Source organism: Rhipicephalus microplus, chromosome 1 (assembly GCF_043290135.1).
Source record: "Rhipicephalus microplus isolate Deutch F79 chromosome 1, USDA_Rmic, whole genome shotgun sequence".
In the NCBI taxonomy this organism is placed as follows: domain Eukaryota; kingdom Metazoa; phylum Arthropoda; class Arachnida; order Ixodida; family Ixodidae; genus Rhipicephalus; species Rhipicephalus microplus.
The window spans coordinates 63,049,774-63,073,739 of NC_134700.1; the positions used below are offsets into that span (position 1 = coordinate 63,049,774).

The 23,966-nt window shown below is 50.5% G+C and overlaps 1 protein-coding gene across 1 annotated transcript in view; it reads right to left on the reverse strand.

The window, feature by feature from the left end:
• Positions 1-19,355: 19,355 nt before the first annotated feature.
• Positions 19,356-23,966, reverse strand: part of LOC142767913 (uncharacterized) — a 136,846-nt gene continuing 132,235 nt past the window's right edge. The window contains exon 5 of the mRNA XM_075870154.1: positions 19,356-19,570. Coding sequence (XP_075726269.1) covers positions 19,454-19,570 — 117 coding nt within the window. The 3' untranslated portion in view covers positions 19,356-19,453. The remainder of the gene's footprint in view (positions 19,571-23,966) is intronic.

Below are 23,966 nucleotides of genomic sequence, written 5' to 3' on the forward strand. Positions count from 1 at the left end.
TCCTTTGTCTGCGCTGCCATCAATTATCATACTACCATACCAACAAGCCTAAATGGCCTCACTTATCGACATATTGTACAATAATGTACAACCGTCTCGGTAGAGAACACCGTTTTACGATTGGTGGTGAGACACGATCGAGAAGTTGTAAAGGAATATGGACAGGCAGTAACCGCAGAGCCAAGTCATGAGAGTGAAATAACTAGAATAAAGATGGGATGGAGCACATTCAGCAAACATTCTCAAATCATGAATGGTAGTCTCTATCCCTCAAAAGGATGGTACATAACAGCTGCATCTTATCTACGGTACAGAAACCTGGAGTCTTACAAAGAAGTTTCACCTTAAGTTGAGGACGATGCAGCGAGTGACATTGAAGCAAATGATAGGTGTAACGTCAAGTGACAGCAAGAGAGCTGAAAAGAAAGCACGGCTTATGCACGAAGTGAACGAAGAGTGGGCAAAGCAGTGGGATCGTTGGATGTTACCGTAAATCACCCGTGACATTGACCACATACGCATGTAAATGAGTGGACAGTGGTTTGCAGTTATATACAATGTTTATTTGTCATAACTATGTTTTGTTGAGTTGTGAATTTCCTTTTTTCTTCATTATAATTGTTGTATCGGATCTAGTCTGAAGCTGGCAAAGATAAGGAATGGGCATCTTCCCTGTGGTTGTTGGTTGTTTCCAGTCGTACTAAATGTGCCGTACAGCATGTGGAGACATCATCTACTGCACAAGCCAGTTGTCCGTAATCATCATCGTCATCATCTTCACCGTCATCGTCATGGCGTATATTATAGTGGGTACATTTTGCATGTGCTGCACTGCCGTGCCGTGATAGAAAAAAAAATGACCGCAGTTTCCCGAGTGGGAACACTGGTTAGCATGCGGAGCATATATGTTGAACTGCGATAAATGTGGTTTGTAATTTGCAACATGCATGCGTGCGGCCTCGCGGCGTCGACGCTTGCACGCGGCTTCACCATCCGGATTCTCTTGCCGATGCTTACGCCTCGCAGTGGCTTCGCGTTCTCGAAGCTGGGATTCTTCCGCTCGACGTTGACGTATCGCAGCTGCTTCGCGTTGGGGATCCTCCGCTCGACGCTGACGTCTCGCAGCTGCTTCACGTTCTCGGAGCTGGGGATCTTCCGCTCGACGCCGACGTTTGCGTTCCGCATCGCGAGCTCTTCTCAGCGCGGCCTTGTCCACGGACGAAGTGTCTTCGGAATTGCTTGCGGTTCCGCCAACACATCGGCTGACGTCAGTAAGTGTGTTTGCGGATTCGTTGGCCTACATTTTCATCAGCGACATCGGACGTGGAGCGACCGCACAAACCAACCGACGAAGGGCGGCGCGCCCAGACACTCGGTTATTTATAGCGAGCGCCGGCCCCGGCCTGCCCATGCGTGCGTTAGCATACAGCTGGCGCACGTCAAACTGAAAGTCGCACAGCGCGCGGAGGGGAGAAGCGAGCGCAGCCAACGCCGACTAAATTTCAAGGCCGAAAGGCTGCCGCAGTGACGTCAGAGGTTGGGGGTCCAGTTGCCCAACTCAGCATGCTCAGTAAGATTTTTTTTCCAGATCTTTTATTCGGCCCAATCAAACCACAGCAGCTGCGAGAGCGGGTTCTCCTAAAACGTGAACGAAACACAGGCTTTCCGCCGCGTTCGCGGCGTAACTGGGCCCCCACCCTCCGACGTCACTGCGGCAGCCTTTCGGCCTCGAAATTTAGTCGGCGTTGGTTGTACAGATGGCTGGCGGAGGATAAAGAGAGGCTGCGGACGGTGACAGCGCATAACTAGCCCCTAGTATAGCATGCTCCGCGTGTAAAAAAAGCATGTGTGGTCTGGAACGCGCTTGTTCTTCATTGTCATCAGCATCACCGTCATAGTCAGCGGCAGCTACGGCGCACAACAACATCGATAACGGACAAGCTTTGGCCATAATTGAGCTTCGCCATCTGCGCGACCTCGACGATGACTCGGGTGCGCTCATCCCTGTGCTTGTACAGCGTCACTGTGTCCTTGAAAAGGGGCACACAGTTGCACGCAGTGCTGTGCTGAGCAAGAAAACCATCTTTTCCGTTTCTGACATTGTTAGCGTGTTCTCTCAGTCGATCGTTCAGACACCTTCCGGTCGTTCCGACATAACAAGCACCGCAGGAAAGGGGGGTCTATAGACAACTTCCCTGGAGCATCCCACATACCTGTTTCTATGCTGAACTTCACATTCAGTTGATGACTGCATTTTCAGGGGGTTTGTAGATTTGGGGAGGTTGAATAATTTAAATGGTGCAGAGAACAGCACACGAACTCCCACACGTTTTCCGATTTTCTTGAGCCGGTGGGATATCTGGTGTTTGTATGGAGCAACGTTTTTCCATACAAAGTTCAAGCGAAAACTCCGCACAACTAACTGTGAGCCTTGTATTTTTATTAGACGTCGAACGTTGGTATGCTCCAACGAAATGCTTTTTCTTTCATTCAGCTTACCCTAGATGTTTTACGTAGTAATAATCATCTTCAACGTGCGGCGTGGTTCATTTATATCATTTTGTTGATATCGATGCAAAAATGAGAAGTTTCGGGGAGTCACACATATCTATTTCTGCTTACTACGGAACAATAAACATAAGGCCGTAATAGCAAGTCCAATTTTTTTGTGCACGCAGAGGAAAAAAAAGGCGTTAAAATACATGAGTTTTTTTTACCAAAAACATTTTTATCAGTTTGTTCACTTCTCGGTGCTGAGCAGTCACCACCGCTTCGTGACGTCACGGCGACAGCCTTCTGGCCTTAAATGTCTAGGTGGTGTTGCTCTACTTCGTTTCTCCTCTCCCGTTTATTTCTCCGCCACAACTTTGCTAGAGCTGCGCGGTCCTATATAATACTGCGCGCGCTCGCACCGTTGCACTCTCTTAGCAGCCCAAGGTGTTCACTTGGCTGCACACACACGGTATTACACAAAAATGGGAGGTGGTTAACATAAGCGGTACACAACATACACACAACTCCACACAGAAATGAAACATGCGCAGAAATTAACGTACAATGCAAACAACAAATGGAAACACAAGTGAACACCAGCGCACCTTCTCATCCCTACATGGTTCCCTTTAGAGGCCGACGGTGTAATTTTTCTATTACCGGTGAATTACTCTCTTGAAATTTCAAAATAAACACGTTCGCGCCTAACCGAAGTCATGGTAAGCTCGAAAATGTGCAAAAAAGGTATGCGAGTGGCGAAGCTATCTTAAAACTCACGCAGCATAACTCGTCACGTCATGTATTCTAACGGTGTTTAACGCAAATATTAGTCGGTAAGAATGAACTAAATTGACCTCCGAACACGACGAATACAGTTTGAAATCCGTGATGTCACATACGGAGTGCGAAGTTCTAAAATAAAACTTTGCCCTCGATTTTCTTTACTATCAACAAATTGTTATGGTGGTAAAAAGAATGACATTCGTCGAGTTCCCAGAGAGCACCTTTAAGTCTACACTAAGTCAGTGTTTCACTTTAGTGTCCCTTTGCGAACTGAGCAAGGTCCAAGCCTGGCCCCACCCGTGCTTGAACCGGGCCCTTCGCGAAACCTATTTTTACCCGGCCCGGGTTTTCGGGTAGACCCGAGCACGTACAGTGCTCTAATCCACACTCCCATAGATATGGTGGCGCCACATATAGCCCAACCACGTCGCGAATACCACAGTTGAGTCGTAGTTATGACTCGCAGCGCGCGACTGAAGCGGTGCGTCCACGCTGCCAATAGGATAAGCAGTGTGCATTGGATCATGAATCGTGGCTTCTATTTTGTTCTGCTTAGGAGCCTTTCGTTATGTTCTTGTTAACCTTTGGTGCTGTAATATCCTTTGATTGATTGGGAATGTCGATACCTGGACGGTGTTTTGACCTTTTATTTTGCTTGTTTTAGTTAGCAGCTTTTCAATAACCTTCTTGTTGTTCACAGATGTTTCAGTTTGTTCGCATGCACCGCCGTTACATTCTGCTTTAGTTTAGACTACGTTAGCCGGATGGACATTGCAAATAGAAGAAAATAAAAAAACGTCAGGGTTGCAAATATATATATATATATATATATATATATATATATATATATATATATATATATATATATATATATATTGAAACGATTTCAAGATGTATGTGTACAATACTCTTTGCATTTCTTAGTTGGGCTATGTCAGGCGTCCGTCGCGATCCGTCCACCGCCATCTCCCATAGCAACAGCTGGGGGCGCACGCGTCTCAAGCAACCGGAGCCCTCACCATGTCACGTTTCAGCCTCGGCAGTTAGCAACAGCTGTGGGCTCGCGCGCTTATCCTAGCCCCTAGCAACCGGGACATGAGGTGCGAGAGAGTTAAGGAGAGGATAGATGCAGTGCTTCGCTGCTCTTTGTCTCGCCGTTCGCTCTCTCTCCTCCCTTCGCCCCACTTCGAAGGGCAAACTTTACGTGTTTTCAGCATTACCAGCAAGGTGGCGCAATGAGTGTGCGTCGCCACATCGTCACGATTTGGCGGCGCATGCTCTCATCTCTCACGTGTACTTTGCTCTGTGGAGGGGAGGGGGATGGATACTCACTCGCGCGCCCTTATCTCGCGGTGGGGAGGACCATACGTCTTGAGTGGCCTTGGGCTTTCACCGGAAGGATTCTGTTGTAGTTAGCTGGCGCACAAAAGTGACTGCAATCATCGCACAGGCTCCACTTGCAAAAAAAGGCGGGCTTTTCAGACACAGCGAAGCAACAACTGAGACAATTATTCGCGTTCATCTGTATCTTTGAGTACGTTTCATGCGTCATTAGTGCGTGAGAAACGCGGGACACGTTTCAATCTGCTTGCCAGTCTGCGTGTGACCTTCGAATTTGTTGCTATCGCGATCACTTCTTCGCCTTTGCTGCAAAGGTGCGACTAGTTTTCTATTTTCTCCTTTTTTTGTGAGACTAGTAAAACTAGATCGGTTGGATCATGTTTACGAGCCACGATTTTACGCTGATGCACCAAGTATATATTGCGCCAAGTTGTGTGAGTGGCAAACATAAACACAAGTGTTATATTTCTTAAAACGCCAGCCTACATGCTCCGACTTTATTTCATGTCTTCCAAAGAAGCTCGGAAATTCGTAGAGTGGACTGCAGCGATCACGTTTTGCAAATGTTACACCACTGCACGCCGTACAGCGCCTCAATTTCAAAAAACGATACCCGTGCTCCATTCCTACGCCTGATAAGTCCTCCTTTCTCCTAATAAAGGACGGAGGACCAGTCCTCTTTTTTGGTGCAAAGTCGCCGATGGGCGACTTGACGTAACACTCAGCTCGGTGATTGGTCTAAACCAGTCACGACGACGGGCTAGGCCTTCCCCTCCATGTGCAGGAGAAGGGTGACGAGGTCGTGAGAAAATTCGAAACCAGCTGAAACTGAATCCATGTAAGTTCCTTAATATAGCACGTATTCGCAAACTTATTCCGGCAGGATGTTCACAATGCAAAAGTGCATATACCTCTCTACATAACAATTTTTAAACCTCGGGGTCGTTTACTGGCTCTTTAAACAATTTGACCTTCGCACTTACATTTACCATCATGCTAAAATATCATGGTATCCTTCCTTCGCGTTCGGCTCCCTTACGCTAACTGTGAAAGGGGTTAAATTGTAGTTGAGAATGATTTACCCCATTCAGCTCGATAGCGCCAAACATGCATACTTGGCGTGCATGTACGTGTGATCACGGCTCGAAAATCTGATACTTGTGAATGCGCTATACAAGCATGCTGTCGTGTTCAACATTGCTCGTGCTTAAGACATGAAACATGAATTCTATTGAAATAAGTTGCACGCACACTTGATTTCTTTTTTATTCGCATTCTTTATTTTTGTAATATTAGCAAAGCTGGATTCTTCGGCTCATGTTTACGAGCCGCAATATTACGGTGACGCAGTGCGCCAGCTGCACCGTCCCCTATATTCGAATGACTGCGGTAAAACTTCCTGGTCACATTTCGCGCGTTCAGTCAACTTAGATATTTTTATGCATGTGTCGGCAAGAATCGTGGGGCTCACTCACACTGACTCATGAAATATTTCTCGCACTTACGGCTCGATCTAAGTCCGAGTGAGTCGCCTCATTGGCGATTTCACCAACCTGTGTATTTGTATGTGTCAAGCGGCCGACACATACCGCTAACTAAGGCTACATGTACTTGGCATTTATTTTACGTGTAGCTCTATCTTGCGTACAATAAATTGTGCCCTTTTTGCAGTTCCCCGCTTTTCTTTCTTGCTTATTGGACACATTACTATATTGTCGTGGTACAACGCGAATAAAACACAGATACACCTTGGGACGACGAAAGCAGCGTGTCCTCGACAGCTCAGTCACAAGATCGTCTTTTTCAGCCTCGAGAGAAGCTAGAGGCCCACTACCTCGTGCCCACTAAATGCCCAATCATCGTTATCGTCCACATGTAGACACGCGTCATTTGCCTCTCTCCTAAAGAGCATCGCCCCGATGCGCAGTCTGTAATGCAGTTTTTTTTTCTAAATTAAAGTATCATGCAATCACTCGCTGACGTAGGGTTTGATGCGGACTACGGGAACGAGTTCAGGATGGTGCTGGTGACGCCTTGTACTATACGAACAGTCGGGAACAACTTCGTAAGTGACATCGCTCAGTCGTCGCACAACTAGGTACGGTCCAAAGTATCTTATTAAGAGTTTTTCAGAAAGTCCTCGTTTTCGTATGGGCGTCCAGACCCATGCTTTGTCGCCAGTTTGGTAGACGACTGTTCTGCGGTGAGCATTGTAGCGGCCTGCATCGTAGTCTTGCTGCTGGCTGATCCGTAAACGTGCAAGTTGCCTAGCTTCTTCTGCGCGTTCTGTAAACGTGTCGGCGTCCGGGACGATGTCGTCGCCTTCGTACGGTAACATTGCATCTAACATGGTTCGTACCTCCCGTCCATGAACGAGGCTGAAAGGTGTCATGCGGGTCGTTTCTTGCTTGGCCGTGTTGTATGCAAACGTTATGTAAGGCAAGATTGTATCCCAATTTTTGTGTTCGACGTCAACGTACATCGAAAGCATGTCTTCAATGGTTTTGTTTAGACGCTCTGTCAGCCCGTTCGTTTGTGGGTGGTATGCGGTGGTCTTACGATGCGTTGTTCCACTCAGCATCAAAACATGGTCCAAAAGAGCTGCTGTAAATGCGGTTCCTCTGTCTGTGATTACGACGGTTGGTGCACCATGCCTCAGTACGATATTCTCGATAAAAAATCTTGCCACCTCCGCTGCTGTACCTCTCTGGATAGCCTTTGTCTCGGCATAACGGGTCAAATAATCCGTCACGACGATAACCCATCGGTTGCCTGCAGTAGACGTAGGGAGTGGGCCCAAAATGTCCATGCCGATCTGGTGGAATGGAGTCATTGGGACCTGTACGGGTTGCAGGAGGCCAGCTGGTTTAGTTGGCGGTGACTTGCGTCGCTGGCAGTCGAGACAAGTACGAACGTGGTGCTTCACGGCTGTGGTTAGTCTTGGCCAGTAATACCTTTGCTGTACCCTGGCCAATGTTCTTGTGTAACCCAAGTGGCCAGAGGTAACCTCGTTGTGGCATGCTTTCAGTACTTCGGTGCGAAGGGCTGCTGGGATGACGAGCAGATAGGCAGATCCCGTCGACGAAAAATTTCTTTTATAGAGTACTCCGCCACGTAAACAAAATGATGACAACGCTCTTGCGAAAACTCTTGGCGCCTTCCGAGATCTGCCATCCAAGTAGGTAATTAAGCCAAGCAACTCAGCGTCGTCTCGTTGTTGCTGCGCAATGGTGGTCGTGTCGAGGACACCGAGAAATGATGTTTCCTTCTCCTCGGGTAGGGTTGCCGACTCAATGGGTGAACGGGACAAACAGTCGGCGTCCATATGTCGCTTCCCTGACTTATGTACGACTGCCATGTCGAATTCCTGCAGCCTGAGACTCCAACGCGCTAATCGGCCGGTAGGGTCTTTAAGATTAGTTAACCAACACAGTGAGTGGTGGTCGCTATTTACTTTGAAGGGGCGGCCATATAAATACGGACGAAATTTCGTAACCGCCCATACCACGGCGAGACATTCCTTCTCAGTCGTGGAGTAATTAGCCTCAGCACGTGTTAACGTTCTGCTTGCGTAAGCGATTACCCTTTTTGCGCCATCTTGCTGCTGCACAAGCACAGCTCCCAGACCAACATTGCTAGCATCGGTGTGAAGCATCGTAGGGGCTCTCTCGTTGAAGTGGGCAAGGACTGAGGGTGTTTGTAGTCGCTGGCGAAGATCGTTAAAAGCAGCTCCTCTTCGTTATTCCACTCAAAGGTGACGTCTTTTCTTGTTAGGCGAGTTAGTGGTGATGCTATGCGTGCGAAGTCCGCGATAAATCGTCGATAATACGCGCAGAGGCCGAAAAAGCGTCTGACAGCCTTTTTATCGGTCGGCATAGGGAACTGGTCTACGGCTGCGATTTTTTCAGGATCGGGACGAATACCAGCATGACTGACGACATGACCAAGAAATCGCAGCTCTTCGTAGCAAAAGTGGCACTTCTCAGGCTTCAACGTCAGGCCCGCGGACTGTATGGGTCGTAAGACCACCTCAAGTCTTTCAAGGTGCTCGTCAAACGTCGCGGAAAACACTATGACGTCGTCCAGATATACTAAGCATGTTTTCCACTTCAACCCAGGAAGCACGGTATCCATGAGTCTTTGAAAGGTAGCAGGGGCTGAGCACAAACCGAATGGCAAGACCTTAAATTCATATAACCCATCTGGTGTCACAAAAGCGGTCTTCTCGCGGTCTCTCGGGTCCACCTCGATTTGCCAATATCCACTCCGCAAGTCCATTGAAGAGAAGTATCGAGCATGTCGAAGTCTGTCGAGAGAGTCGTCTATACGCGGTAGTGGATATACGTCTTTCTTGGTCACCTGATTTAGCTTCCGGTAATCCACACAGAAGCGCAGGCTGCCGTCCTTTTTCTTAACGAGGACTACAGGCGACGCCCAGGGGCTCTGTGAAGGCTGAATGACGTCATCTTCAAGCATTCTGTCTACCTGCTGTTGTATCGCTTCACGTTCTTTTGGAGCCACGCGATAAGGGTTCTGGTGAATAGGTCTCGCCGTTTCCTCGGTAATTATTCGATGCCTGGTTAGAGGCGTGCGGCCAACTCTTGATGTGGTCGAAAAGCAGTCTTGAAATTTGGCCAGTAACTCAAGGAGTCTGCGTCGGTCGTCTTTTGGCAAAGTAATGCTAACGTCCAGAACAGGCGCTGAATCAAGATTTAGCGACTCGTCGACTACCGCCAAGCAGCCTTCGGCATCTACGACATCGTCGAAGTAAGCGACAGCCGTGCCTTTAGGAAGATGCCGGCGCTCAGCACTAAAATTGGTCAGCAGCAAGTCCGTGCGTCCAGCAGCAACTCTGACGATACCTCGTGCGACAGAAATACCGTGGGTGAAGAGCAGCGAGCTAATTCGGTCCGCAACTCCTTCGGCGTCAAACTGAGCAGCGGCGGCCACAGAAACAAGCGTGCATGACCTCGGAGGGAGAACCACATCGTCATCAGTAAGACGCAGTTGGTTTGGTCACGCCTCTGGGGAATTGGGTAAGCCCGAACTGTTGCAAAACGTAATCGAGCTCTCTGTTATGTTGATGACGGCACCATATTCCCGTAAAAAGTCCATGCCGAGAATTACGTCTCTGCAGCATGCGGCGATAACGACGAACGACGCAGTGAAAGGAGAACCTCCGATGTCAATTCTTGCGGTACATCTTCCCGAGGGCATCAATAACTGGCCTCCTGCTGTTCTTATATGAGGGCCCGTCCACGGCGTCTTCACTTTTCTGAGGCTGTCGGTGAGGTCCTGACTGATAATGGAGAAGTCGGCACCAGTGTCGACTAAAGCTGTCACTTTCTGGCCGTAGAGAAGAACACTAAGGTCAGCAGTCACAATTTCATCGTTTTCACGGCTTATCGGCTGTATGGCGTCGTGCTGTGGGGGCTTCTTGTAGTTATCTTTATGGCCTGCAACCTTGCCCCCGGAGGTCGCCGCTCTCAGTTTCCCCGGCGCGGGCTAGGTGACCTTTTTGTATTAAGGTTCGCATAGGTGCGGTGGTGCGACAAAGGCGAACGCGCGGAGGACGGAGAGCGGAACTGACGTCTCGGACCAGGAGGGTGAGCAGGCATTGCCTTCTCTGCAGTGGTAGAGCCGTCCTCAAAGTGATAACGGGCTCCATAGAAAGAGGTGTCGTCACGGCGCGGAGTGTATTCGTCATTGGCACGTCGACCGTCAAACCAAGGTCGTTGAGGACGGAATGAATCCCCTCGATGCCAGCAATGACGGGCAATATGTCCTGCACCTCCGCAGTGAAAGCATAGTGGACGCCTGTCCACGGTGCACCATGCATCTGTTTTCCGGGTCGGTGGACGCGTCGATGCCCATGGGGTGGCTGTGGATGGCTGGTTGTATGGCTGTAGCGTAGGTGGTTGATGCAGTGTCTGCTCTTGCGGCGGATACGAAGGGGCCATCGGCACCTGGTGGTACGGCGTCGGCATAGCGGGTGGTGGACGTCGGAGAGCGGCAGCGTAGCTCATAGGACGCTGCTGAGCATCAGGACTAGCCGTAGACAACGCTTGGTGGATTTCATCGCGTACGACTTCAGCGATCGATGCGATGGGATTTTCGGCAACAGGATTCCGCAACTTCTGCAGTTCCTCGCGAACTATCTCCCTAATCAAGTCTCGCAAGCAGCTCTGACTCTCAGACGTCATGGCGATAGCATTAATTGGGACATTGCAGGACATGCGGTCATATTGCCTGCAGCGTTGATGAAGGGCCCGCTCGATAGCCGTAGCCTCCCTTATGAAGTCAACCACGGTAGTTGAAGGGTTGCGCAGTAGCCCGGCAAAAAGCTGCTCCTTGACACCGCGCATGAGGTAACTCAACTTTTTATCTTCCGTCATGTGCGGGTTAGCTCGTTGAAAGAGACGAGTCATGTCCTCGGCAAACATTGCAATGGTTTCGTTGGGTTTTTGAACCCGTAGCTCCAATAACTGCTGCGCACGGTCCCTTCTATCAATATTGGCGAAGGTATTGACGAGCTTCTCTCGAAAGTCGGGCCAAGCTGACAGATTGCCTTCTCTATTCTCATACCAAGTACGAGCACCGTCGTCAAGGTAGAAATAGGCGCGTGAAAGCTTTTCCTGTTCTGACCAATGATTTACCTTGGCAACACGCTCATAGTGGTCAAGCCAGTCGTGAACGTCTTCATGGGCACCGCCACTAAAGCGATCGGGAACGAGGGGTTGAAAGAGGGTCACCTGAGATGGGTGCGTCGGAAAGCTGCCTTGGGGCACCTGTTGCGAGCTTGCGTTGGCCATTGGTTGAGCTGTGCGGTGCCTAGCAGGTTCCGGTGAGTGAGTCAGCTCTGGCGCGAGGCCTCGCAACCGTCGACTGGAGCGATGCACCGGTGTTTCTACAGGTGACAATGCGTTTGGACTCGATGAGCGGCTCCCAGCGGGCGTGTGGAGCATCAGACAGGGTTGCGGCCCAGCGCCTCCACCAGTGTCGCAGTACAACGCGAATAAAACACAGATACACCTTGGGACGACGAAAGCAGCGTGTCCTCAACAGCTCAGTCACAAGATCGTCTTTTTCAGCCTCGATAGAAGCTAGAGGCCCACTACCTCGTGCCCACTAAATGCCCCATCATTGTTATCGTCCACATGTAGACACGCGTCAATATGTATTTCCGTGGAAACAGCTGCAAAGGATTCAATTGCCGAGCAACTGCACAGCAACAAAGAGCAGCTGATGCTTTACAATAAATAATTCACAATATTGCTACGTAACTGACATATCAGTGGTCAGAATACGACAACGAGGAAGTGGTCTTTCGGTTGCGCGTGCTGTCCTCCAACTTAATCGATGCTATATCTGATAGCCTGCATCGCTCCCTGCTCAGATATACTCCTTTTTCGATTTTCGGCTTTTCTTTCTATATTTTTTTCAGCCCAAATTTACGTTTTGTTTGAAAAACCATTAGCCTTTTAGTTAAGATCCTGCCGCCCGGTTCTTGGCCGATCCCCCTTTGTGGGTGTGCGCCAGAGTATCAAGGATCATCATCATCATCATCATCATCATCATCATCGATGCTATACGCATCAGTGTGAATATAGATTCTGAATAGACACGCTTCGTGTCATTTTTACGTAACATCTTTGTGGCGAAGGTGCTGGGTTCTTCCCTGTCTTCATCACGAAGCTCCGCAACGGCCGCATAATCATAGGTCCGACCTTCTCACAGGCTGAACAACCATCGTCTTCACCACCTGCCCCTTCCGTGACTTCTACGTACGTCGTTCTACCTCGTGCTCGTGATCCGGGTGTATTTTCCGGTCAGGATGGCGTTGACGTCGACAAATGGATCAACCGGTATGAACGGGTCTGCGCAAGCTATAGATGGGACGCGACTCTTATATAAGATTGCCAATGTGCTTTTTTACCTCAATGGCCCACCACGGGTGTGGTTCGAGACGCACGAAGCGGAAATTGCAAGCTGGGACTCCTTTAAAGACAAGATCCACGACCTTTTTGGCGACACCGTTGGGCGGCAGATCGCAGTGCGGAAATAACTGGCGGCTCGTGCACAGACGTCGACGGAGTCGTACGTCACGTACATTCACGACGTCATCGCCCTATGCCACCAGATTGACGAGCACATGAGTGAGTCTGAGAAAGTGGCCCATGTGTTGAAAGGCATAGCTGACGACGCCTTTAATCTTCTTGTGCACAACAACGTTCCCACCGTCAACGCCATGATTAAAGAGTGCCGGCGGTTCGAAGAAGCCAAGAGCCGCCGTATTACTCAGCGATTCACCCGGCTGCCCAACACGGCCGCAACCTCATCATGTGAAGCCGCCCACCAATCCCCCACGTATGACAACGTCACGCGAATTGTTCGTCGGGAAATCGATGCCACCTGTCCGGCTCCTCTTCAGCCACCCGTTTTCGCAACGCTCGCCGCTGACCAACAACAGTCGCCAGTGGCGTTAATACAAGCTTTGGTGGGGCAGGAGTTTGCGAACCTCGGCCTTCCATCAGCATGTCCCTTGACTCGCCCTTAAGTCCCGTCTTACTCCCCGGGACACGCCCGCCGTTTACCTCCAACAATGCCCTTCCGTAACTCTTCGAATGGCGAACACCTGATGACCGGCCTATCTGTTTTTCCTGCCACCAGCCTGGGCACGTGTCTCGCTATTCCCGCCTCCGTTGGTCAAACCAACCACGTGAGACCTTCTCTACCTCTGCGGGCATGCCCCCGACGACCCCTCGACGTTCAGCCGCCGTACCCTTCAATTTCTATTCGTCGTCATCTTACGAGCCTTCCACTGACGCCCCTTTGCCCGGTCGCTACACTGACGCCCCTTCGTCCGGTTGCCGCAGCTCTCGCTCCCTGTCGCCGCTACGTCGCCGATCCTGCTCTCCGCCGCCTCGGCGCTTATCCTCGCCGAGCTTCTCTGGACGATTGCAACAGAAAAACTAGATATCGCAGCCTATAAAGGTGAAGCTGCAATACCAATGACGGCCGAAAATCGTCTACTGACGCTTCGCACGCACCCCAGCCTGCTTGAAGTACAAGTCGACCATGTTCCTGTGACCGCCCTCATTGACACAGGTGTGCACCTGTCTATTATGAGCGCTTCTGTTCGCCGCCGCTTGCAAAAGATTATGACGTCGTCTACGACGCAGGCAATGCGCGTTGCTGATGGCGGTACTGTACCAGTAATCGGAATGTGCACTGCTCGTGTCAGCATTGCCGGTCGTCACGCCGTGGTCCTTTTTGCCGTGGTAGCCTGTTGCCCTCATGACCTCATACTTGGCCTTGATTTCCTTTCGACACACTCGGCCTTAATTGACTGTTCGTCTGGTACCCTCAGCCTCGATCTTCTAATCTTTGCCGACTACTCTGCAAAGCTCACCACCCGCTTGAGCCCAACCACTTTCGTTCGCATGCCACCTCGTGCCGTCACGTACGTGTCTTTGTCATCGGCTCCTCCCGTTCCTGACGGTGATTACATCGTTACGCCAATTACTGACGTTCGGCTGGCGCGCAGTGTTACTGTGCGCGACCATAGCGGATAACTGTGTGTTTCTTCCGATCTTTAACTTTGATTTCACCGCTCAAGTGTTGCCCTGCCAGATGTCTCTAGCCTAGCTAACTGCCATAACAGAGGACGATGTCAGTGTTGTCGCTGTATCTGCTCCTGATCGAAGCGCAGTCTCACGGTCACCCAGCTCAGACGATGCTTTTTTTCGAAACCGGATTGGATCGGAGCTTTCGCCTCATACAGTGACATTTTCGACGATGACGATCGTCTCTTGGGCCAGACTAAAATTGTCGCTCACCAAATCAACACTGGTGACTCTGCGCCCACTCACCGTCGGCCGTACCGCGTGTCAGCGTCCGAGCAAAAAGTGATTCAAAAAGAAGTGGCCAAAATGCTTACGAAAAACATAATCGAACCATCATCGAGCTCTTGGGCATCTCCCGTGGTGTTAGCAAAGAAGAAAGACGTCATGGCGTTTCTGCGTTAATTATCGCCACCTCAACGAAATTACCAAAAAATACGTGTATTTTCTACCGCGCATTGACGATGCCCACGATTGCCTCCATGACGCCACCTTCTTTAAATCTGTGGACCTCTGATCTGGCTACTGGCAAATTGCTATAGATGACATGGACCGAGAAAAGACCGCCTTCGCTACCCATCACGGTCTTTACAAATTCAAGGTCATGCCCTTCGGTCTCTTCAACGCTCCAGCGACCTTCGAGAGAATGATGGATACACTCCTACAAGGATTTAAATGGTTGACATGTTTGTGTTACCTGGACGACGTGACCATTTTCTCACCTATTTTCGCAACCCACCTTGAACGCCTTTCGACCATTCTATCAAGATTTCAACGCGCCGGCCTGCAGCTCAATTCCTCCAAGTGCTACTTCGGTCTTCGTCAGATTACCATGTAAGTGCTACTTCGGTCTTCGTCAGATTACCATGTTGGGTCACCTTGTTTACGCTGCCGGCGTACGACCAGACCAGGCAAAAGTACGCGCTGTAGCAAACTTCCCAGTCCCACGCTCTGCCCATGATGTTCGCAGTTTTGTGGGCCTCTGGTCCTACTTTCGCCGGTTCGTGAAAAACTTTGCGGCACTCCCACGGCCACTCACCGAACTTCTCAAACAAGACATCCCATTTTGTTGGGGCCCTCTTCAAGCTAACGCATTCTCTCAGCTAATCACCGTTCTAACGACACCTCCTATTCTTGCACATTTCGACCCCGATGCTCCTACAGAAGTGCGAACAGACGCGAGTGATCACGGAATTGGAGCAGTTATGGCGCAAATTCAGCGGGGCAACGACCATGTAATCGCGTATGCAAGCCATCCGCTTTCAAAGTCTGAACGCAATTACTCTATAACAGAACGGGAATGTCTCGCCCTTGTCTAGGTGGTTTCGAAAGTCCGTCTTTACTTGTATGGCCGCCCTTTCCCTGTCATCACAGATCATCACGCGCTGTGTTGGCTTTCTTCTCTGAAGGACCCCACTGGACGTATTGGCCATTGAGCATTACCTCTACAGCAGTATTCCTACTCGGTTGCTTATAAGTCTAGACGTCTCCATCTGGACACCGTTTGCTTATCCCGCTACCCTGTTGATCAGCCCTTACAAATAAGACATCGAGCCTAGCCTCAGCGTCATGTCAATGTCCCAAGTTCTTCAGATTGGTGATGAACAACGTCGTGATGCTTCCCTGCGACAACTTATTGGCCGTCTCGAATCTGCTTCGAACGATGCGTCGCTTCGCATGTACGTCCTCCTGATTGGACTTCTTCAACCGATCTCCGTCCCAACCGAACCTTTTTTCCGTGTTGGTGTAGATCTTCTCGGTCCTTTTCCTGAGTCGAAATCGGGCAACAAGTGGGTCGCTGTTGCTATAGACTAGGCAACTAGGTATGTCATCACTCGAGTGCTCCCCACCAGCACCGCTACTGACGTTGCGGACTTTTTGCTGCACGATGTCATCCTACACCATGGCGCTCCTCGCCAATTACTCACGGATCGCGGCCGCGCATTTTTGTCCCGAGTAATCGACGACCTTCTGCGCTCTTTCTCGACGCAACACAAGTTGACCACTTCCTACCATCCCCAAACAAATGGCCTTACCGAAGGCCTAAATCGCACACTCACGGACATGCCGCGATGTATATGTGTCCTCCGACCACCATGACTGGGACCTGGCGCTACCTCACGTGACCTTCGCGTACAATTCTTCGCGCCATGACACCACTGGTTATTCGCCCTTTTATTTGCTCTATTGTCGTGATCCGACGTTACCACTCGACACCCTACTTCCAACCACTACAACGTCGTCAACCGAATATGCACGCGACGCTGTTGCTCGTGCCAACCACGCACGTCAGATGGCCCGCTATAGACTTTCGGCTTCGCAAGCCACCCAGAAAGCCATCTACGACAGCTGGCATGTTGACGTTCGCTTTTCACCTGGTTCTCCCGTTCTCCTGTGGTGCACAGTTTGTCAAGTTGGCTTATCAGAGAAGTTGTCTCGCTACATGGGTCTTTACTGTATCGTTCGCCAGGTAACCGACGTGGTTTATGAGCTCATTCCTGCATCTGAGACCACAAGCCTGCCTGCAACCACACCCAGTGATGATGTGCACGTCAGGAGGCTAAAACCTTACCACCTGCATACTGAAGACCGTAATTAATGTGCACCGAGACGGCACTTTTACCGCGGGGGGGGGGGGGATGCTACGTAGGTGACATATCAGTGGTCAGAAGACGACAACGAGGAAGTGGTCTGTCGGTTGTGCGTGCTGTCCTCCATCTTAGTCGATGCTATACGCATCAGTGTGAATATAGATTCTGAATTGACACGCCTCGTGTGATATTTACGTAACAATATCTATCGCATGTGCCCGAAAAAATTGGAGTTCCGTTTTGTCACGCTTGTTATACGTAATAAATACGGATTCTCATGACGCCGAAGCCACTAAAGTCGGCGTGCAAAAGATTTCGCTCGTGATACCCTCTTACCATTTTCACTGGGGCAATTTTTCCGAGCAACTTTTCTCGCTGGTAGCCGGAGGTTGACTCCTGTCGCTTTCATGACGCTCTCCTACCTCCAATGAGATCACGTGACCCGGTCGTGGTTTCCCAGACGGCAGCCACGGGATAGTTCGCTGCGCAACATCCCATAATAAACGAAAAGAGCTGCCGCTATGTGGTATCACATCGCGTGCGTTTGAAGTGCTTGTTAAAGCGCACCATGTGATCGAAATTGACGGGAACCCTCCACTACGAGTGCCTCTTATTTTAAAACGCAGAAAATTTTACAGTCGCACCTAGTCGCAAACCCGGCATCCGTGGCACCGTCGACAGCCCCACTGCGCATGCTCGCGTCTCGTGCCACATGATGACTTCACGTGCCAACTGTCACTTCCCCTCTCTCGCCTCGCGCGCCAATGCAGGCAGTGTCTGCTAGTAAAAAAAACCGACTGCTCGCACTGCACAACCGTTCACTGGCCACCCCGCATATGTAGGCACTGGATTGCGCGTTCGCAATTCAGTCAAGGGTGTCTTGGCTTTCCCTTGACTTGGCGCTTTGCTTGACACGTGTAGATGCGATGGAAGCAACAATATCTTCGACCAGTAGTGGGGCACAGGCACTGCTGGTTCGCAATCATAACAGATTCGCAAATCACAAGATACTCATTTTTTTATAGTCCTATGTGTGTTAGTAGGCTGATAGTCTGGTACACTTCCCTGTGTTTAGAGAGGAAAAAACTACTTTTGGAGAAAGGCCATTTGTTCAAGTGCAACAATTCTACATCAACACAGTCGAGTTCAACTTTTCTTCTTTCATTGTGAAGAAGCGTACAACCAGAACATGTCGCACTTCCAGTTGGAACTAGTTATAACTTCCAGTTATAACTGGGACAAGCAGCTTCCAGTTCAACTGGTGATGGTCCCCGTTGGTGGCCATTTGAGACGTAACTGGGACTAGTTACTAACTAATTGATTGATATGTGGGGTTTAACGTCCCAAAACCACTATATGATTATGAGAGACGCCGTAGTGGAGGGCTCCGGAAATTTAGACCACCTGGGGTTCTTTAACGTGCACCCAAATCTGAGCACACGGGCCTACAACATTTCCGCCTCCATCGGAAATGCAGCCGCCGCGAGTTACTAACTAGAACCACTTGCAACTGGGGCCAACAATTCCCAGCTGAAACCATTTGAACTGTAACTGGGATCAGCTACTGACTGGAACCACTTGCAACTGGGATCAACTGTTCTGAGATTATTCCTAGATGAAACCAGCTGGCCTGCAACTGCGACACAGTTGATCCCAGTTAATGTCAGTTGAAACCATTTAGATTCTTAGTTGGACATTTTCATCCGGGGGCCTCTCGTTGAATGCAACACTTCTTCATTCAAATAATAGGAACGATAAAGACGAAGTAACAAGCATTCCCAAACCATGCCTGATCACGCAAAATTCACGCCATACCCTCACTACGGTGCGACGCATTCACTCGAGTTCCCCCGTGTGAAGATGCAGGTTTTTTTAGCCGCTTTGAGATTTTCAAATACAAAACTAACCACTGATTCAACCCTTCACTAAATAAGACGGCTGAGATCACACTTATCTCGACAAGCAGCATCAAAGAAGCAACAGCAAGAATAATAACAGTGTCGATGCGCGATGTCATTGCACTTGGACTTCCGGAACCTGCAGTGTGTTGGCATTGCCTGCAAGTGGTCGGCTTCTTCACAACGCAGAGGAGCCACTTCTAACCAAGCTATGACGCTCGGTGAATAGTGCCGCTTCGACTCCTGGAGGTGGAGCAAGTGGCACCTGGAAAAAGTGGTGCAACTCTGCTACCTAAATGTATAATATACAATAACTATGCGAGAGAGCACAGTGACGCCTCTAGCGATAGCAATAAAAACTAGTTTATACGCCAACGACAACAGGCATGGAGCGAGCGTAAGAAGCATGATGAGCAAGCTCCTAAAAAGTCGTGCACGTACACACATGATTGAGCAGCTCGGCTGCTGTGTTACACATACAACTTTTCTCCGGTACAACGTGAGATATTACCGTTCTACTCAGCATACGTGCCCGTATTGTCGGTTCGGAACGTTAATTAAGGCAAATTTCTGTGCTTTGTGTCTTCTGATCCTCACATGTAGAAATGATTCTTTATCTCGTGCGCCGACTTCTATGAAATGAATGTTTTATTATATAAACAGATAGCAAACGCTCGTCACGGAATTGTAGCCAAAGGCGGTGTGTCTCATTCGGTCACGTGGTCTACTTCTGTTCTCGTTTCAACCTTGCTTCCTGTCCCAGCGTCCAGGCGAGCACGGGTGCCACGCTGCGTACCAAGCAGAGGTGGCGCCACGTGGGTTCCTGGGTCCTCTGACTGTTCTGCGCACACACAAGGCAAAACAATGTGATTTCAGCGCATCTAATTAGCGTGCATGAAGACCAAACAGGGGCAATACTTTAGGGAAAGCTTTTGAAAGCTCTGTTTCTAACTGTCGACGTGCGTTATTGTAAAAGGAATTTTCATATTAGCTCCAAAATATGATGGCAGTAGGTCAAATAAAATTCAAAGTAATTGAGCGGGCAAAATATTTTTTGTAACGAGATGTACTAAACTTTAGTAATAGGTAGGATCACTGCCAGTTGGGCGTGTTGGTAAAGGCTCATGATGAAACAAGCGCAAAAATACACACTTTCAGAGAGGAAGCGCTTGTCTGTGTCCTCTCTGAGTGTGTGTATTTTCGCGCTTGTTTCATCATGAACCTTTAGTATTATGTGTTCACTTGCTTCCCACGAGTGAACTTGAAGACGCTGCAAGCATTTCAGCGATAGGAATACTCGTATTCAAGTATTAGAAATGGAATGACAAAATGTACTCGTCGAGGGGGAGCAAGGTTTCTTGCTCCACGGCCGTGAATTTGTAGTCCGCTTGTAGATTCGGAAAAAGTTCGCGTTTTTCACTGCTAAATTCAGCGAAACCCACTCAGTGATGGAGCGTTTCGCGTGCTCCGTCTTGCAGATATAGATTTCGCTAGAACACTGAGAGTGCATTGACGTCATTTCCGGTGCAGTCGGGCAGGTAGGTTGTCTTCGGCGTTTTTCGAGGCGGTTTCTAGGCAGCCTGCGCATTTGTTTACATTCTTAAATTGGCATCGTTTGACTCTGCTAGATACTTTGCTGCATGTTTGCGTCTCGCTTTGAGCGACCGCTAGAGCACTAGTTCTGCTAACAGTAGCACCAGCGAGGACGGAGCCGTACGTGCTACACAAAAAGATGTATAAGCAAATATTTTCGGGCCTGCCATATGCACGGCCGAAGACAATCGGCTACGCCGAGGAAGTTTCTAGTACCGGTTTAGTGGCGTAAGCGTAAACAACTTCTGGAGCGAGCTCACACGGGAAATTCACGTGTTCCATTCGGAGATCTGTCTTGGCACAATCCGAGTTCTCGCTCCAGAATTTCGGCGGCCTCTCCTGATCTAGCAGGCAATTCACCATAGGGTAACGAGAATGGCCTGGTCTGAGAGTGTGTTTCGTTGATTGAATATATAATTCGAATAAAAGGAGGGGTATCTAGCCTGTAGATATAAGCGTTTCAAAGGATCTTCTTCAGTTCGTACCACATTGGTAGTAAAATAACGGTACGGGACAACCAAGCCTTCCTGGAAATTGTAACCGTTCTTATAAGCGTGAGATGGCCATTGTCAGATGGTGCTCACTCTTTATTACCATGTTTCTGTGAAAAACTCTCTTCACTAGTACCCGCGTTTGACTGCGCATGCTCACGTCTTTTGCCAAAAGACGTTCTGGCGCTCGCGTGCGTTCAGAAGGTCGGCAGATGGACAAAGCTGCAGAGCAGCGTGCGCGCAAGGCAGCGGTAGCTCGCACTCGAGGGCGGCCATCTTGGCTTGGTGCACGCGGACACACCTCACATCGGCTCCATCGATGAAGCCGAGTTTCGGAGAACCACTCGACTTCAGGCAGACCAAAATGGTACGATCGGTTCCAGCTTCACGTCTGGAACACGCAGAGACCAAATTTCGGTGAGTCCGCCCGATTTTGCGGATTTTACGACCAATTTTCATCGGCCAGCGTGGCGAGACAGTTGAGCCTAACCGATCCGTTAGGCCTAGCGACGGCTTCAGCCGCCTCGGACCGCGCCGGCGGCCCCGCCGCGCACAAAATGACGGCGCCGGGCCCCTCATTCATGGACACTTCCCCACCGGGGAACTTTCAACCGATTCTCGACTGGAGTTTGGGACGAATGGCCATCGCCGTCGCCGGAGCTTCAATCGACGAGACGCCAGACGGCATCGCCGGCTGGGAGGTGACCACCCAGCGCGGCAAGAAAACCTCGGGCAGCGCAGAAACTCCGCTTCAATTTTCGACGCCAACACCCGGTAAGAGGGCAGTCCAGCCAACCCGGGCCCAGATTATCAAAAGAGTCAATGCGAACTTCGCGAAGACGGCACGCATGCCTTTCGTGCCGAGAGGCGAGTACAAGATCGTGGTCAGGCCCCACGGGAGACTAATTGTCGGCAAAGTAACGACGCCGGAACTCGTGCGAGCCGTAGCGAGCACAGCAAAGGTGAACAGCGAGGAAATCCAAAGGGACACGGTCTGCCCGAACTTGGCCCAGAACATTATCGTAATAATCACGCCGGAACAGGCACGGGTCAGCCAATATACGAGCGTCCGAGCCCTGGGAATTGGCGGGCAGGTGTATGAGGTGTTCGCTTATGCGGCAGCACCGAAAAACACGGTAAAGGGCGTTATTGCAGGCATCCCCCTCAGCGAGATGCCCGAAATGATCCGAGCCAACGTCGTCAACGACTACAACGACACGGCGCTCGAAGCGCACCGCATTGGAACCTCGCAAGCGGTGATCGTGCTATTCAACGATAGCAAGGTCCCAGCATACGTAAAGTACTGCGGAGCCTTAATCCGGTGCAGGATATACCGGTAACACAAGGAAGTGTGCAAAACGCGTGGCCAACTCGGGCACCGCAGAGACATGTGCCCCAGGCCAAACGTAAAGATATGCTTCGCGTGCGAGAAGACGAACCCCAGTGACGACCGCGAGAAGGAGTGCAAGCCCCGCTGCAAACTATGCGGCGGATCACTCCCCACGGGCACGGGAAACTGTGCGAACAAGTTTAAGACTTTTAAGACGCCATTCCTGCTGTGCAAACGCAAGCGCGAACGTAGGACGGCGACCGAAAAGGCGGGAAAATCCGGCCAGAGCAAGGTCAGATTTTCCAGAAAAAACGACTCTCCCGCGCTCCCAAGAGCGCACAGAGGGAGAGGAATAACAGCCGCAGCGAGAGTAGGGGGAGAGCGCGCCGCCGCGAGCGCTCGTGGACTGACGTCGTCAATAGCGGAGCCAAGAGCGAAAAGGACGCGAAAACGCATCAACGTTCGCGCACGCCGGTGAGGAAACCACAGAATGACCCGCTAACAGCCAAGATGTTGCAGCTCGAGAGCACTATCAAGCTGATGCGAGAATCCATGAGGCAGTAGCAAGAGACCATAAGACGAAGTGATCACGAGACTAACCCCGCAACAGCCCCGGTCGGGCACGCAGTGGAATGCAAGCGCTTCACCAACAGCGACGCTCGCCCTATCAGACGCGACGGCCATGCCGCCGCCACCACCGCCGCCGCAAGGGACGGACAAGACCCCCAGGCGAAAGAAAGCCCGTCGCAGCTCGGTGAACGAGTCGGACAAGGAAGAAGACCTGAACATAGACAACGCGCAGACAAAACCGGATCCGTCTCGTCGATCTCAACGCTGCACTCTAGGGCCATAGAGTGCCAGGCAGGACTGAACTGCGAAGCCAGATTCAAGAAAATCTACAACCAACTGAACAGGCAACGCCGTTGCATTAACGATATCTCCCAGAAGGTAGACAACGTGGCGTCGACAATGACCAAGTTTGAAGCAAGGGTGGAAGCCCGCATAACCACGGGCTTCGAAGAGATGAAACTCTTTATGGTTCAACTACTCAAAGAAGAGCTGAGCTCCCTCGGCCTCGGTAATCGCAACACACCTGGATCCTCGCCCAACCATGGACAGAGCAACTAATCAAGCCAAACTCAAAGTGTGGCAATGGAACGCCAACGGCCTCCGGTGTCGCAAGGCAATACTGCAACAGCACATGCAACCCATGGACGCGCCCCCGGAAATGATTATGGTCCACGAAACACGCATAGAAGAGCTCCCGAAACTCCCGGGGTATCACGTTCACGCCTCACCTCCCAGCACGCACTAGCAACGTCGGTGCGGCGCAGGGGTCTGCACCTTCGTCCGCAAGGGTCTCACCCTCATCAAGCTCGACCGCTTCCTCGACTGCGACACATCCCTAGAGCTGTGCGCAGTCGAGGTCGTGATCGGAAGGAAGAAGCAGGAATACGTCTTCCTAGTAAACGCCTACAGCAACCCGCAACATCGCGGCCAGCGCTTCAAGACGCTGTTTCACAAAGCCAGGCGGAAAGCCGTCGACGCACCGGTGCTTGTGGCGGGAGACTTCAACTCGCCACACAAGGAACTGGCTACCCTCACACGACTGCCAAGGGACGAAGACGGATTTCGAGCTCCTCTCAGACCCGCAACAGCCGTCGCGCATCGGCACCTCGATCACTAGGGACACCACGCCGGACCTCGCCTTCGCACACTTCCCCGACGACAGACCGATGAGCTGGCGCAACCTGGGACACAACATGGGCAGTGACCATTATATCATAAAAGTGAAAGTCCCGCTGAAGATTCGGTGCAAACTG